Source organism: Sarcophilus harrisii, chromosome 3, assembly GCF_902635505.1.
Source record: "Sarcophilus harrisii chromosome 3, mSarHar1.11, whole genome shotgun sequence".
NCBI lineage: Eukaryota > Metazoa > Chordata > Mammalia > Dasyuromorphia > Dasyuridae > Sarcophilus > Sarcophilus harrisii.
In genome coordinates, this window is record NC_045428.1 from 337071061 (window position 1) to 337087615 (window position 16555).

The 16555-nt window shown below is 36.3% G+C and overlaps 2 protein-coding genes across 3 annotated transcripts in view; one reads left to right on the forward strand and one right to left on the reverse strand.

The window, feature by feature from the left end:
• The window catches only part of GPR39 (G protein-coupled receptor 39), a 324415-nt gene extending 319891 nt beyond the window's left edge, over positions 1-4524 (forward strand). For both annotated transcript variants that reach the window (XM_031963675.1, XM_003763813.4), the window contains one exon: positions 3871-4524. In XM_031963675.1, coding sequence (XP_031819535.1) covers positions 3871-4394 — 524 coding nt within the window. In that variant the 3' untranslated portion in view covers positions 4395-4524. The remainder of the gene's footprint in view (positions 1-3870) is intronic.
• LYPD1 (LY6/PLAUR domain containing 1) overlaps positions 3556-16555 on the reverse strand; it is a 29183-nt gene continuing 16183 nt past the window's right edge. The window contains exon 3 of the mRNA XM_003763811.3: positions 3556-5063. Coding sequence (XP_003763859.1) covers positions 4828-5063 — 236 coding nt within the window. The 3' untranslated portion in view covers positions 3556-4827. The remainder of the gene's footprint in view (positions 5064-16555) is intronic.

Genomic DNA, 16555 nt, shown 5'->3' on the forward strand with positions numbered 1-16555 from the left:
GTTGGAATAATTTTCCTGTTTTCCATGAGTGAGTTTGACTCACTGATCTTCATTAAAGTTCACTCTAAAGTTGAGTGTATTTTACACATTATCTGACACAGACCAACACTTTATAGATTTTCCAAGGTAATATACAAGTCCAAATTAATTGCATTACAACACATATCTACCAAAATCTTTAATATGCTATATTAAAACATGAACAAGACTATACAGCTTTGTCTTGGAGCTGCACAGTAGCTAAGGATCTGGCTGTGGCCATGGTACTCATTCATAAAAGTGAATGGAACAGAAAATAATGCCAATTGTTTCAGTGCATAAAACCAAGCAATTACTTGTCTTTATAAAAATGACAAATCCTTCATTGAGAGGTTAGGTTTCTCCCTGAAAAACTAACCTTCATCACAATGCCCAAGGGCACATATCTCATATTTGTCATGGAATATACCTGTATACTTAATGCTTAGCTTTCCTTAAAAAAAGAATTACTTTTGAAAATCCAAGTGAAGTTATTGATTTATCCTTTCTACTCTCAGGGGACAAGAGGTAAGTAGATTTTTGCCAAGTGGTTCAAGTGCAGGTAATTTCTTTTGACATAACAAGGAATTCCCAAGAATAGGAAACAACACAACCCAAATCTTGTGCTTATATGTTTTGGCCTCTGATGTGGGATCTAGAGTCATCTAATATATCTTCCCAATGCTAAGTTCTATAGAGTAAAGTCATGCGCTACAAGAATCTGAGGTGGAAAGACTACATAAGGAGCTTCTTTTAGGTCTTCCTGGCCAGAGAATCATAGGATTGAGAGCTACAAAGGATGTTAGAAGTCATCTAGTCTTCCTTTTAGAGATAAAGAGAATGATAGCCCTGCTTGCCATCTAGGGGAGGGAAAAATCGGAACAGAAGTGAGTGCAAGAGATAATGTTGTAAAAAAAATTACCCTGGCATGGATTCTGTCAATAAAAAGTTACTATAATAATAATAAAACAAACAAACAAACAAAAAAGAGAATGATAGCCCAAGAGCTTAAATGACTTAATTCCAACATCTTTTTTGATAATGTCCTTTGCTATAACTAACAATTAGCACCACATATTCTATGTATGTGTATAACCAAGGATAAAGGTTTGATGGTGATGGTGAAGGTCTGAACTTGTTAATGGTATAGAGAGAAGAAGCCCAAATGCTAGAAGCCCATTTTAAAAACTGGTCTTTGATTGTAGAATGGTCAAAGACAATAGTCATGCCCATTTAAAAGGGGCCTTGTAAAAACATCCAAGAAAATGGGAAGGAATAGTTAATACTGAAATAAAATAACTTTCTCCATTTTATGATTTTGCCCCGCAATGTTTTCTTCCTCTAGTCTCAGAGCTTCTTTTCCTTGCTGCTCTCATCCATGCCCTTGGATTTCCTGGATTTTGCAACTATCCTCAATGTAACGTAACATACAAAAACCATGTGTTCAATTTTTCATATTCTGAAAAATCAATCATCAGATAAAATGGTTGTGCTTGGGACTTGAAATTCAGTGATGGTGGGGAAAGAACCTACTTTCTACTTCAAGAAGGCAAGCCTCCTATCATTGTCATAGTTAATTAGCTAAACTTTTCAGGTAGTGGTGCTGAGATAGAAATAGTAACTCTATAGAAACTGAAAGATAAGCAGAATACATGAAACCCCGATGCTTCTCAAAATGTGCCTTCTATTTTCTAGGTAAACAATACCTTTCTCTCTACTCAAAAAAAGTTATTTTTTTTCAGTCCATTATCTGTAATTGGATAATTCAACCTATTCAGTTCAAAGTGTTTTCCTCTTTTAAAAAAATACACATTACAGTTTAATTAGATTTTCTGGTTTTATATTTAGAATTATCGAGTGTTTTTTGGGAGGAGCACCTCTCATGTAGAGAAGAAATTGTAATAATAGTTAAAATTTATATAACATTTACTATGCGCCAGGCACTCTGTAAAATACTTGAAAATATTATCTTTTTAATCTTCACAACAGTCCTGAGAGGTAGGTGCTATTATCTCCATGTTACAGATGACAAAATTAATGATAAAAGGAGGTTAAGTGATTTGCCTAGAGTCACATAGCTAGTAAGTGTCTGCGACTAGATTTGAACTCAGGCCTTCCTGAACCCAGGCCAGATGCTCTATATCCACTGTACCACCTCACTGGAAATAAATTGTGACATCAGAATCTGTTAAAAATTTAAATTGTCACAAAATGATCAGGGAACCTATGAAATAAAGTCATCACTGACTCATGGTTTTTCATAATTGAATTCCCTTATTCTCTAAAGACGGCTGTTGGGTGAACAGTGCTATTTCAGAATCACTGCTTAGAACCCACCATGAACAAAAAAGAGGAAATGAGAAAAATCTAAGTGGGACTGCCAATTATGGTTTTAGTAAACATGTTCACTTCTCTTGGAGCACTTTTTACTACAGAAAAAAAGTATTTTTTTATATCATTGCCCACAATTTTTCTCCCATATGCATTAGTAGATTGGGAGTTTGAAAGCAATAAGGAATCTTGCGCCTTTTGCTGTATTATTCAAATGCAAAGAAACAAAACAACAGAAAGAAGCTTTTTGAAAAACAAACCAAAGCACTTCTATGAAGTGCTTCTTTTCAAATGGGAGTTGCCTGTAGGACTCCACCATAATTTCATGAGGAAAACATTTTGAACACTTTTAAGTATTATAGCAATGTGGATTCTTATCCATATGGCTAAATGTCTCCTCAGCAGCAGAAAGGACCAGGATGCAGATAGATGGCCTTCAGTTTTCCCTTTGTTTCTTATCTAATTTAGACAAGCAGTCAAAACATTTGTTGTTAAATATATTGTATGTCACATCTCATGTTCCATCGAAGTAGCATAACTTTCTTTCAATGGTCATATACGTAAAGGCCCTGAGAGTATATGTGAATCTATGGATGTAAATATAGCTTTGGATTATACCACAGGATGCTTATAATTATAATTTATAAATAGGTGAGTGAACACTCTCCTCCTTGGGAGTCCATTATTTTTCTAGATTATAGAACAATAGAACTGAAAAGGTAGACATGTAGTTAAAGATCTATGAAGGACTGGAGTCCCAAACCAAGTTAAACTGATTTTAGGGTTATCCATTAAAACAAATCCTCTCCTAGGGAGAGGGAGATAATGAATGAGAAAGTGCTGGGAAAACACAATATGTGCCATAAAATGTCAATTATGAGGATAGTGAGTATGGAGCATTAAATGGCACCTATATACTCATATGGAATCTTAGTGACATAAGCCATTCAAAAGTCTGATTCTACTTTGAATTTAATAAGAATCCAACATATAAGTATATATCAATTCCCATCAAAAGGGTATATATACATATATATATATATATACTTCTATTTGACTTAAAAATATCCTTTCTAAGAGGAAGATTGCCAAAAATAATGCCAACTCTACATCTTGTAAAATACAAAGTCTAGTCTTTTATAGACATTGCCAAATCTAATATGGCTATATATTTTTTAAAAGGAAGGTAAATAAAAACAAACCAAAACCATAGATCACATAAAATGTTTTCCAAAGACATAAATATCAATGAAACCATTTAAAAATGAACAAATATCAACAGGTATAAATAAACCCCACTTATACATTTAACGATTTTTAATATAGCCCAACTACTCTGGCCTTGAAATATTGATATTTATTTATTTATTTTGTTGCTCATGGCAGAAAAACCTGTCAAGCAAAATATTGAAAAATTGGTACCATTTCCTAACTGGTAAGTGCAGAACTGAGACACTAAATATTTTATGATTTTTTTTTTCACATGCTGTTTTCTCTTTCTCTTCCCCTTTACACACTCAGGACTGATTGTTGTGACTCTAGCAGTATGCTGGATGCCAAACCAGATTCGAAGGCTCATGGCTGCAGCAAAACCAAAGCAGGATTGGACTCGCTCCTATTTCAGGGCATACATGATTCTCCTTCCCTTTGCCGACACCTTCTTTTACCTCAGTTCCGTCATCAACCCGCTCCTATACAACATCTCTTCTCGGCAGTTCCGCAAGGTCTTCAGCCAAGTTCTCTGCTGTCGCTTGACTCTGGAGCACGCCAACAAAGAGAAACTGCTCCGGGCCCATCTGAATTCTACAACCAGCAGTGGCCGTTCTGGCCACCCATTGATCTCCATTTCATCGTTGCGCAATGCCTCTGCAAGGAGAACTAAGAAGGTTTGCTTAAATTCTTTTCAGAGTGAGACCAAGCCTGACTCTAGGTCTCAGCAACTGAGTCTGGAATCACTAGAACCCAATTCAGAAAGCAAACCATCGGAGGTTGCTCTAGAGCCCCATGTAGGTGCAGAGAACAATCTGAGGGAAAATGAAGTATGAATTCCAAATAAGGCAATCATTACTGAGTGACCCTCTCCCATCCCACGACACCTTGAAACAGAACAAAAACATTATAGAAAGAAAGTTGGGAGATTTAAAATATAGCTATCCACCTTGATGTCAATGCTGATTCTGAAAAAAGTAGACCTGGTTTCTGGCATCACAAATGGAACATCTGATTTCCAATCCCTTGTTTCCTATCCCCCCATCTGCTTTTAAGGGCACATTGAAGATTCAGTCATAGGTTACAAAAATGTTTCTTTCTGGGATTTTTTTTTCTTTTTTACACTGAGCTCTTTCATTAAGGAAGTAAAGAGAAAAAAAAAATCGAGGTCCTGCTCTATGTGTTGCTTCAGAAGATAATCAAGGGAGTTGAGGGAGGACAGAGAGCCAAATGAACAAGGGTGGGGGTTGGGGGGAGCATCCTTCTACTTCAGCAGTGCACTGAGAAGAAGGCCAGTTTCAAGAGAAGAATGATGGTGGGGAGCCCTGCCCTTGGCATTGCTGCTGAGCTGCCCCTTTTCTTGGGTCGGGGCCCATTGCAGAGTGAGGATTTACAGCAGCTGATGCAGACTGAGTTCAATTTCCCTGGGGAGCAGAAGGATTGGTATCCAGCTGAGGCAATGAGACAGGCAGCAGATGATGCACAGGACTTGCGATACAGAATTCCTGGAACACAAAACCAAAAGACACTTCCATGACTATGTATTGACTAAATAACAAACTTGAAGCTTCCAAGCCTCTCCATCCCTCTCCCCAATCCCCATATAGACCTATTGGACAACCTGATCAAGTTTTTTTTTTAGAGTGTTTGGTCCAATGTGATTTCCTGAGAAATGCAGATTTGTTAAAAAAAGGAAAAACATCACCTTGATTCTTCTCAACAAAATCTTGAAGGGAAATTTTAGTTACCTCAAACCAGATAATGTATCCAACTGAATAAAAGGTTATGGAGATTATGATGTAATTTTTGTCTTATAAAATGTTTAAGATTAGAATGCTATGCTATAAATGCTACCGTTTATTTACAATCTTGTGTGGTACAGAATTCAACATGTATGTATATGTACATGCACTGTTAACTATCTTTAATGAACCAGATTTTCCCAAGGAGTTGGATGTTTGTTCTTGGAATCAAATGAACCTCCTATGCAAATGACATCTACTCCCTCAGGTCACTGATGAGATCACCCGAAAGAGCTATTTGCTATTTTCCTGCAGTTTCTTCATTGTCTGGACAAAGCCTGCAGAAAGAAACTAGCCTGTTATTTGTCAGATTTCTATATGAAAACAAATATTCAAAACCTGTCATCATCCATTTATACTTGGTGAGTATACAGTGAGTGCCAGAGACAAAGTAACTTTTAAACAAGTAAACACACAACTGATATGACAGCTAAAAGTTATCAAATTAGATCTCCAGGCAGTCAACCAAGTATTTATTTAGCATCTATAGTGTGCTTGGGAATATAACTAAAAAACTGAAATTGTCCCTGCCCTGACATCTTACATTCTGAAAGGAGAGAGAGCATGTATGTTAAAAAAAAAAAAAAAGTAGGTAGAAACAAAGAAATGGGGGCAGGGAAGAATTACCACTTTCATTCTCAAAGAGGCAATGGTGCTATGGTAGAGAGATGACTCAATTTGAGAAGATATGGTTTTGACCTTTACTATCTTTTGACCTTAGGCACATCATAACTTATGGCCTAAAAGGCAAAGAGGTGCAAAGAAATTGCCCAATTTGGCTAATCACACAAACAATAACAAAGCCAATCTTGGTCCTGGTATTCTAAATCCAGGGCTTTTTCTGCTATTTAACAGTCACTTACAGTAAAGATGGTAGTTTTATTATGTCCTACTTTAATTTCACATCATGATAAAGAGGTTAAACCATGGATTTTCAAAAGATTATTCAAGGAGATCACAAGAAATAGTTGACATTACCAAACTAAAAAGACTCTGAGAAAAGATCTGAAGATTGTTCTAGCTTAGTTCAGAGACTCACCACCAGATGCTCAATTTTTCTGGTTTCTTAACATCATCTATTAAGACACAGAGGGAGGTGTGATGGACATTGGTCAGATGCAAGTAAGAATCCATTTACCAAGCAAACTTTGCTCCTGAGATGAATCAAAACTCTTTATCAGGTGTAGAAATGTTACAGAATATTTCTGTGACAGAAAGGAAAAGACTATTAAATAAAAATACAAGAGACTAAAATGAACTCTGGTAGGTCGTTCTTTTTGGATTAACTGAGAATCACTTGTCTCAGTCAACCAAAGGTTGTCAATTAAAGTTGCCTGTGACTAAGCCTGGACAGAGAAAGTTCAAATGTCATCTATCTTTCTTCAGTGGAAGATACTACCTTCCTACCACCATTAGACACCCCCCCCCCTTTTTTTTTAAACAGTTCCAAAAGGCAATCTCCAATTACATTAATAGTTATCAAAATTTAGTGTAGCCAATCTCTATGCTTCAGTTTCCTTATATGAAAAATTAGAGGATTAGACTAAATCACCTCTAGTGTATTCCAGCTCTGACTCTAGGATAATATGTTCAGATGATTTTTGCTATTTAACCCATAATCCTAAACACTTAAAAAGTAGTGAGGGACTTTTTAAGGGCATTTAGAACTATGAGGATTGCTGGTCCATTTTTTCTTAAAATCAGAAATTTTTTTTTCCCCAGGCAATACTGCTTCTAGAGCAGGAAGAAAACTGAACCCATGATCAAAACTCATAGGTTCTGCTACCTTCTAGCTGCATTCCCTTAGGCAAATCACTTAACCACTCAAGTAATGACATCATCTACAAATAACAATGTCCTGTCATAAGATTGCTATAAGCAAGAGAAAGCATTTTGTAAAACATTAAAGCATTATATAGAAACTGCTACTGTTATATATTTAATCTATTATCTGGGATACTTATTTTGAGCAATTTGCAAGTACCATATGATCTGAAAGAAAAAGCTTTGGAAATGGAAGCAGAAAATTCTAGTTCTATCCCAATTCTGTTGCTAAATATCTGTGATTCCTTGGGATCAGTTATTTGGCCTCTCTAGCAATGTTTCCTCCTTTGTAAAATGAAGGGGTCAGACTAAATAATACTTAAGTAAGGTTCAGTCTATGAGTCTGTGAGACCTGGAATCATCAAATTTAGAACTGGATCTTGGAAGAACTTTTTATTTATTTGCTCATTTTGCACATGCAGAAAGTGGGATCTCAAAAGGCTTAATAACTTTCCTAGTGTCCTTTGGGTACCAAGCTTTGTACTGATAAAATTTATAGAAAGTCTCCATTTTGACTAGAATTTGTTATGAATTGTCACTGTTAAAAATATTAGTTATGCTTTTTGTGGGAATAACATACATACACTTTATTTGACTAAACAAAATGTAATGGACATGACTATGCTGTAGAAAAGATAACAATGAAGAATCCAGAGAAGCACTTGAAAACATATGAATTGTTGCAGAATGAAGTAAGCAGAACCAGGAAAACAATGTATGTGATGACAATATTAATGGAAATAACCAAAAAAAATTTAAATTGAGACCTGTGAAATTATTAATGACCAAGGGCAGCTCAGGAGAATAGATGAGGAAAAATGCATGTCTCTTTCTACTTGAAGAGTTGGGTATAGGATGAGTGTGAAACAGTATATGAATTGTCATGCTCAGGTAATATGTTGACTAGTTTTGCTTTAGCTGTGCTTATTCTTTCTCACTCTTGATGGCCTATAGGGTAGAAAAGTAGGTAGATACAAATGGGACATTTATTTTCAGAAATAAAAAATGCAAGATTTTTTCTTTTTCTTTTTTCTTTCTTTTTTTTTTTTTTGAGTTAAAGTCTGTTGCTCAGGTCATAGTCCTATGTTTAATCTGTACTGGAGGCTCATGGGATTCTTTATCAAAGACCAATGACCTACTGTCTTGCCAGAGGAATGAATACAATGGCAGAAGAAAAGATAGTGTCACAGTGAAGCAGGCAAGGATTGTGTTTCCTTGTCTCTCCTGCTCTTTACCAATAATGCATTGGTTGACTGATTCATCTGTATACCACATCAATCCTTTTTGAGAGGTGAGTTAGCATTGTTTGGTGAGGAAAGATCTCCAGAGACTTCAGAAGTGGTGATGTTACAGAGTGGAAAGATATAATCAAATATTGGTGTTATATAAATTGAGATGGAGAAAAGGAAAACTGAAGGGTTCCTTTACTGAATTTAGAATGAAGTCCCCTTTATTTTGCTTACCAAATTAAAAACATTATTAAAAATACATCAGAAAGTTGGCAAAATGTGATTTGACAATATTTGCTTTATTAATAAAGAAAATTTTTCCATTTACCAATTGGATAGTTTCATGTAATTCCTTTCCTAATATTTAGAAACAATCACTTGCACATCAAAGACAATATTATTTTAATATAGTCTGGATTGATTTGATATCACATTATCTGTTTCCAAGTTTCCCTATCAATTCCTTCCTGAAAGAAAATATGATATAATAGGCCACATTTAGTTGTGTGTTGAACTGATGAAAAGAGAATTGGGGGATTTGATATAACAGAAGTAAAGGAAGATGGTGAGGGTGTAGGAAGTAGATAAGAAAAGGAGTGTTTGTTTTGATATGAGGGAAAAGAGGGAGAAAAAGGAAAAAGGGAATGAAGGATGTGCTCAGCAGGTTTGGAGAAAAAGGGAATAGAGGGCACTGACTTTATAGAAAGCAGTAGGTAGGTTTGTTTTTCAGAGCTAAATTATTGATTACACATGGGGTGAGGGAAGAAGACATGTTTTCTCTGAATCTGAGGTTTAGTTTTGTTGTTGGGTTTTTTTTTTTTTTCTTTTTTGTGCATGTTCAACTTGGCTAGGTCATAGTTCCTCCATACACTGACATTCTTTTCTGGAGTAGATAGGGAAAAACAAAACAACCACAATAACAAAAACTGTCTCATGTTAGTTTAATTGAACACTATCTTTTCTAATTCCATGCTCTTAGTAGATAACTAAGGTCCTTGAGAAAAAAGACAGGTTTATCACTCTGCCAAACAATAAGTATGTGCTAATTCCTCTATATCATTGATTTCTGCCAGTCACTTTACTAAAACTAATTCACTTTTCCATCCTTTACTAGGTTCTTGATTAGGAGACAGCCAATGATTGAATAAAATATTCTGGGGGTGGGGGGAAACTATTCTCTAAGAAAGTATAGGTAAGCTAAGTTCACAAATCTTGGCTCTCATAAAGAAGCATAAGCACAAATTTAAGTTATGTCCCATGACACTGAAAGAGAAGACCCTTGAGTACTCTAAAATGATCTAACCTGCTGTCCTGCAATATTGCAAAATTTCCAAGCAGTTTCATAAAAAAAAATATAATGCCCTCTGGAGCTGGATATACCCAAAGTCATCCTGACAATCTAGCTCTTTCCCTGAACCATCTCCCTGACCTCTCTCCCTATTCGTGCCATACCTGTCCAGTTTGGTGTACCTGATAATGACACCTACTATATCTTCACTGTTTGATACTCGCATTGTAGCAGACCTCTCAGTGAACACTCAGCAAACATATAGGATCATCAACATCAGATAAATGTCTCAGAACCATCCTGGGGATCCTCATATGAGGGATTTGGCAACAAAGTGATAAGGTCATGACAGGCCATTAACATTTTCTTGGAGCACAATTATATTGCTCAAAAGCAAATGGACTGCTTGCCCACTAGATATATTGCTCAATATATACCTACTGTGTGCAAAGTAGAGCATGGCACTCCCAATCCATGATTTGAATCATTTGGATATATTCACATTTCTACTAAATGCCTAATTTTCATCTTTCTTGTATATGAAATTCATGCTTGCATTGTTTAGGAAAGATCTCCAGAGACTTCAGAAATGGCGATATTACAGAGTGGAAAGATACAATCAAGCATTGGCATTATATAAATTGAGATGGAGAAAAGGAAAACTGAATAGTTCCTTTACTGAATTTAGAATGAAATCTCCTTTATTCTGCTTACCAAATTAAAAACATTATTAAAAATACATCAGAAAGTTGGAAAAATATGATTTGACAATATTTTATTTGCTTTATTAATAAAGAAAATTTTCCCATTTACCAATTAGGTAAATTTTCCTCCTTTACATGTGACTTCAAGAAAGATTTAAAGATCATTTACAGAAGGAGCATCTGTCAAGAAAAGAACTGCCCTAAAAATTGAATATGGAAAGGACACCTCCAGGGGTCAGGAGGGAAGTTGACTAAAGTTACATACATACATGCTTGTGCACATATGAGAATCTATACATACATATCTATTCATGCACATGTGCATATATATTTTCATATTGCATGACAACTTTTTTCTTCCCACCCTTCCCCAATGCTACCATAGCCCCCAAACTTTATAGCATTATAAGCCTTACTTTTGGCCTGGAACTTATGTCAATAGTTATTTGGTCTCTAAGACATCTGATGCATCTTTGGGAGAAATGGGGAAAGGAAAACATTGGAAAGACAGAACCACCTTTTGTAGTGTTGAGTCAATTATGCAGCAACTCTAGAAGGATGGGTGAGGGATGGATGGGTTGGGATGAGTCAAAAAACAGCTAATTACTTTCACCTCATTAAAGTCAAAGTCTCTTAAGAATGTGACTTTATTCTTGGCAATGCCGATTGCTAGCTGGGCAGTTGCTTCTAAAAGGAATCTGAATCTGATTTTGCATTTGGTTGTTACCAATGGGTTTGGGAAAGCTCCATGTGTGTTTGACTTTCTGGATCTTCACTCAGAGCCTGAAAGTGTCTTGTTTTTACAAGGGGATTATTTTTGCTTCAGTAAACCTTGTCTTTTATGCAATGAAGTGACCACCTAGGAAAGCTCACAGAATTCCTGCCATCTCCTGAGTCTGATATTTTCTGATCTCAGAGGTTTATCCCAAGCTGTTATAACTTATGGGTTGGAAAAATGGTCACTCCTTGACTGCAGCTAGGTGGCACAGTAGAGAGAGCACTGAAAGACCTGAGTCCACATAAAGGCCTATGTGGCCAAGGGCAAGTTACTTAAACTCTATCTGCCTTAGTTTCCCCAACTACAAAATAGAAGTTAATAAATTGCACCTACCCACTAGGTAAATGGAAAATATTATTTCTTCATTAGGGAAGATGAGCAAGTTTAGTAAGCGAACAGGAATTGTTGGAGCTACCAATAAAAGGCCCCTAATGGGACGAATATTGTGCTCTTTTTGAAAAGACAGCAAGATGCAGTAGAAAGAACACTTGATTTTTTGCATAGTTAGTTGTTAACTTGTCTCTGACCCTGAGCTGTGTAACCTAAGCCAAATTTCTCTAGCCCTCAGTTTCCCCAATAAGGGCATTTCACTATGGGAGTTCTATGGTCCTTTTTAACTTGAATATTATTCTATGATATTTCTTCTACTTCCTATTCCATCTTTAATTAGATTTATTTCCTCAACAAGAGATTGAAATTCCATCCTTGGGCTTCCTCAATATCAATATTGTCCTTACAGTTTAATCAATTTGTCATTAAGTGTTTTCTGGACTAGAAGCAGGGGATGGATATTATGACATTTAAATGTGACTTTCAACTCAATGATTTTTAGTAAAGATACTTTCTTTCTGGATACAATGGCAATGGGGTGGGGAAAAGATAGAAAGCAGAGAAATGACATCAGCTGGAGATTTCTATATAAACTATTACTTTAATAGTTCCAAAAGAACTGAAAGTCCCTGAGAAAAGAAGTAAAGGAATAAACAACTCAAAGATGAACGATTAGGCTATTTCTGGTAACTATATTAAAGAGGATCTGGGTGTGGATATATCTTTGCAAAGTTCTGCATAGAGCTTTTCCTGGTTCTATAGTATATACTATATAAACTTAAATAGTCCCATGATTATAGATCTAATATATAAAAATTATAAAAGTATAGGGACAAGGATTGGACCCTTGATATCACTGGTATAATGAACTCCTAAGTCATAAAACCCCCTTTATCATTGAAGGTTATTACTCTCTCCTCAACTTGTCTTAAAGACTTAACATTTCAATGAACTACTTAGGGACAGCTAAATGATAAAGTGGACAGAGGACAGGCCTTGGAGTCAGGAGAACTTGAGTTAAAATTTGGCCTCAGATATTTACTGCCTATTTGGATCCTGGACAAATCACTTAACCCTGATTGCTAAGAAGAAAGGAAGGGAGGAAGGGGGAGAAAGAGGGAGGGAAGGAAGGGAGGGAGAGAGGGAGGGAATAAAAAAGAAAAAATACCTAACATAGTCTGTATAAAAGCAAGACTTGAATCCAAATCTTCCTAATTTCAATGTTAGCTCTGTCTACTATACCATCCCACTTCTCAGTAATAAGTATATACTTAAAAACACATATAAATAGCTTTTATCAGGTTAAGGAGGGTTAAGGAGAGGAGTCAGTTACTTAAAAAATCTTAATCTCTGCTGCTACAATAATTTTTAAAAGGACACAGAATGTTTGTGTTTCCTCTTTGAGAACGTCCATTTCTCTTTCCAGTATTTTCCTGCTTCTTATTCTCAGTGAAATTTATAGAGGCTATAATGGTCACTATTTTTTACTCCATTTTACATATTTGCCTCATAATTTCAGCTTGTACATCAAACTACCCCTTGAGTGTATGGTTTTGAAAGAGAACCTAGTTTTCCCCTACCCAATCAATGACCAACATGTACTGCAGCATAGTTGGAGTTAAATCACATTGAATATGCTATATGGGGATCAGTACAAGTCCTCAAAGGAAAATATTTGGAAGAATTATATGTATTTCCCCTGAGCCTTGAAAGAAACTAAAAAAAAAAAAATCTATCCTGTCCCCCAAATGTTCAGTATTTTTTTTTAACACTGTGCAAAGAATTTTGACTGTCTCTGAATTCTAATAAGAACAATTTGAGAAGAGGAAGCTTATCTGTACTTTTGCCTGGTTACTACGGTGATAGGTACAGTTTGTCAGGCACAAGAGATGTTGAAGGTTGAGGAGATAGTTCTTTTCTGAGAGTTCTTGTGCCCTGTGTTCTAAGTATTTTCTACCTTTCCCATGAAAGCATAATTTGAAAGGACATTACTCTAATTTAGCAACTACAGGAAGAAAATGAGGATGATGAGAAGGGTATTTCAGAAGGTGAAAATAAAAATGTGAGCAACAGATTCTGAAAGAGGATAGTTTTAATTCTCCTGAACATTTGTCCCATTTCTGCTAAGCTGGCAGAAGAAGAAATAAGGAGTAAAGCAAAGGGGCTACAATGCTGCTCAAGGGGAAAAAAGAAATGTTCCTGTAAAGAATAACACCCTCCAAACACATACATACACACTCTACAAACAACACATAGGAGATGAAATGATGCCTCACAAAGGCATTATTTTTCTTGGTAATGTGGATGTGTTAACTTCATTACTCAGAAGCCTTTGATTACCCCCTTTCAAAAGATTTTTTTTGTTGTTGTTGTGCTTAATTTTCAAGGCTGTTAACCATCACTGCCAACTTAATTATAGCAAACAAACAACACGCCCTTAATGTATGATGCCATTTGTTAGTTTTGTTTTAGTTGAACTTTGGATTTAGGCTGCTCTGTTCATTTATAACTTTGTAGGTGGCAATAGTTTCTTCAGAGTCACTTTGTTTTCCACTGCTATTTCACTCCATTTACCAAGGGGGATTCAGAGGAACAAATATTTATGAGTTATTATCTCAGCATTAACAATGCCCCTCAATGAGTTATGGACCTGCTCCATTCCCTTTTTAACTTGACTGTTTATTATTCTGAACTTTTGACACCATGGCACTGTTTTTGGCATCAAAATCTTACTCAAATCTGAAGACAATCAAAGAGGTATCAAAATTGCCACAGACAGGATGAGTCAATAGCATTTTTTCTACTTATGTTTATGTGTCTTCTATTTGTCACTGAAAATGCCATTTCTTTCCTGGAAAAATAAACAAATAGTTCACTGACAATATCTCTGTTCTTTTTCATTGACCTTCCAGTAAACCTGAAGCTCATCATCCTCATCATTATTGTCATTTACAAAGTACTATGTGCTATACACTTTCTGGTAAAGAGGACATTATTGTCTATTTTTAAAATTCCTTAGTGACAGTTAAGGTTGTAAAGTCCCAAACTTTGACTCTAGTCAAAGTCTCTTATTTAGTTGTCTTCTTCAGTGATATGGATACTTTCAGTTTGGGGAAAAGTAAAAAAATTACTCCTTCTACTCCAGTGGTAACTAGTAATGTCCTACCACCCCCTTTGCATATAATGAAGAGGATGGCTTTGAAGTAGAGATCATCTAGGATAATAGAAAGACCACTGGATTTGGGGTCAAGGGACCCCAAAGACTACCAAGAGTAGAATATTGATATGGTCAGCTCTATACTTAGGAAAATCACTTTGGCAACTGTGTGAAAGATGGATTGAAGTGGGAGAGATGACTCAAGTTGAGATACCATGAGGGCTTGACATACATAGGGTTGTGGTTGTAGAAGTGGAAAGAAAGTTACTTATCTGAGAGAAATTGTGGAGATAAAAATAATAAGATTTTGGCCTCTGAATGGATATATGGGTTGAGAGTGAAAAATTAGGAGAAGATACTAAGCTTATAAACTTTGGGTAACTAGAAGGATAGCAGTACCCTTGACAGTAACTGGCAAGTTCAAAAAAGGGGTGAGCTTTGGAGGAAAGGTAAAGATAATATGATTCCTATGGCATATCCATTCTAAAATATTTATTAGGTGATCAAATTTGGTGATATTTGGCTAGAGATATTAGAGTGGGATATATAGACCTGAAAGTTATCTACATGGAAATGGTAATTGAACACATAAGAGTTCATTAGATTACCAAGTGAAATGGTATAAGAGGAAAAAAGAAGAGGGTTCAAGAGAGAGCACTATATTATATTCACAACTAGTGGGTCTGACAAGACCAAAAATTAAATGAAAAGAGACTTTAAAGATGTAATCAGATAGGAGAATCAAGAGAGCAATGTCAAAAAAAAAAAAAAAAAACTCCACAGAGAAGAAAAGTGATTAACAGTGTCAGATGCTGCAGAGAGGTCAAGCAGGATTAGGACTGAGAAAAGGTTATTAAATTTGTTAATCAAGAGATTTCAGTTAGTTGTTTCTGCAGTCATGTCTGACCCTATTTGGAAGCTTTCTTGGCAAAGACACTGAAGAGGTTTGCCATTTCCTTCTCTATCTCATTTTAAGGATGAAGAACTGAGGCAAACAGGGTCAAGTGTCTTGCCCAAGTCACATAACTAGTAAGTGTCTGAGGCCAGATTTGAATTTAGAAAAATGAGTCTTCCTGATTCCAAGCCCAGTGCTCTATCCACTGCTCCACTTAACTGCCCAATTAAGAAATTACTGGCAACTTTGGAGAGAACAGTGGTAAGATCAAAAGCCATACTTTTGATGGAAAGAGATGGAAAGGTGTGAAGATCGTGTATTTTAAAATCAGCGAGACAGGAATTCAGGTTAGGGGAAAATCGTCAGTCTTTATTCTCAGTGAAGAAAGATCGGAGGTGGAAGAGAATCGGCGATAGCAATGTGTGCAGCTGAGTCAAGAAGCTAGCTCGACCAGCAGCCACACGACCAGCAGCTAGGCGTCTCGAACCCAGGCCCAATCTCTCCCAGCTTCTCTTCCTGTCTCTCTCTCTGCCTCCACCCACCAAAATCGTCATTTCCTATACAACACATCAGGACTTGCATGGAGAGTGGGCAGGGACCATTCTTTATCCAATCATGTATATTAATAGAGTATAGCCCAATTACTAGTAAGCCTCACGTACTTGGGACCTCAGTGCATCAACTCAAGCCTCAGCCCGTAACAGAAAGGGAAGGAAGGAGATGGGGAGAGGGAAGGAGGAAGAGAAGGAGAGGAAAGGGGGGAAGGAATGGTAAGGAGGGAGAGATATTAAGTATACATAGCTCTTTCAAGGACTTTAGATGGGAAAAGAAGCTAGAGGAAGCATGGTAGGATCTAGTGAATTTTTTCTCCCAAGAATGAGGTAAATTAGAATTTTTAAAAGCAGAAAAGAAAGGAGAGAAAGAAACACAGAGACACACAGAGAAACAAAGGCAAAGAGACGGAGAATGATAGAGAGAAATTGACACAGA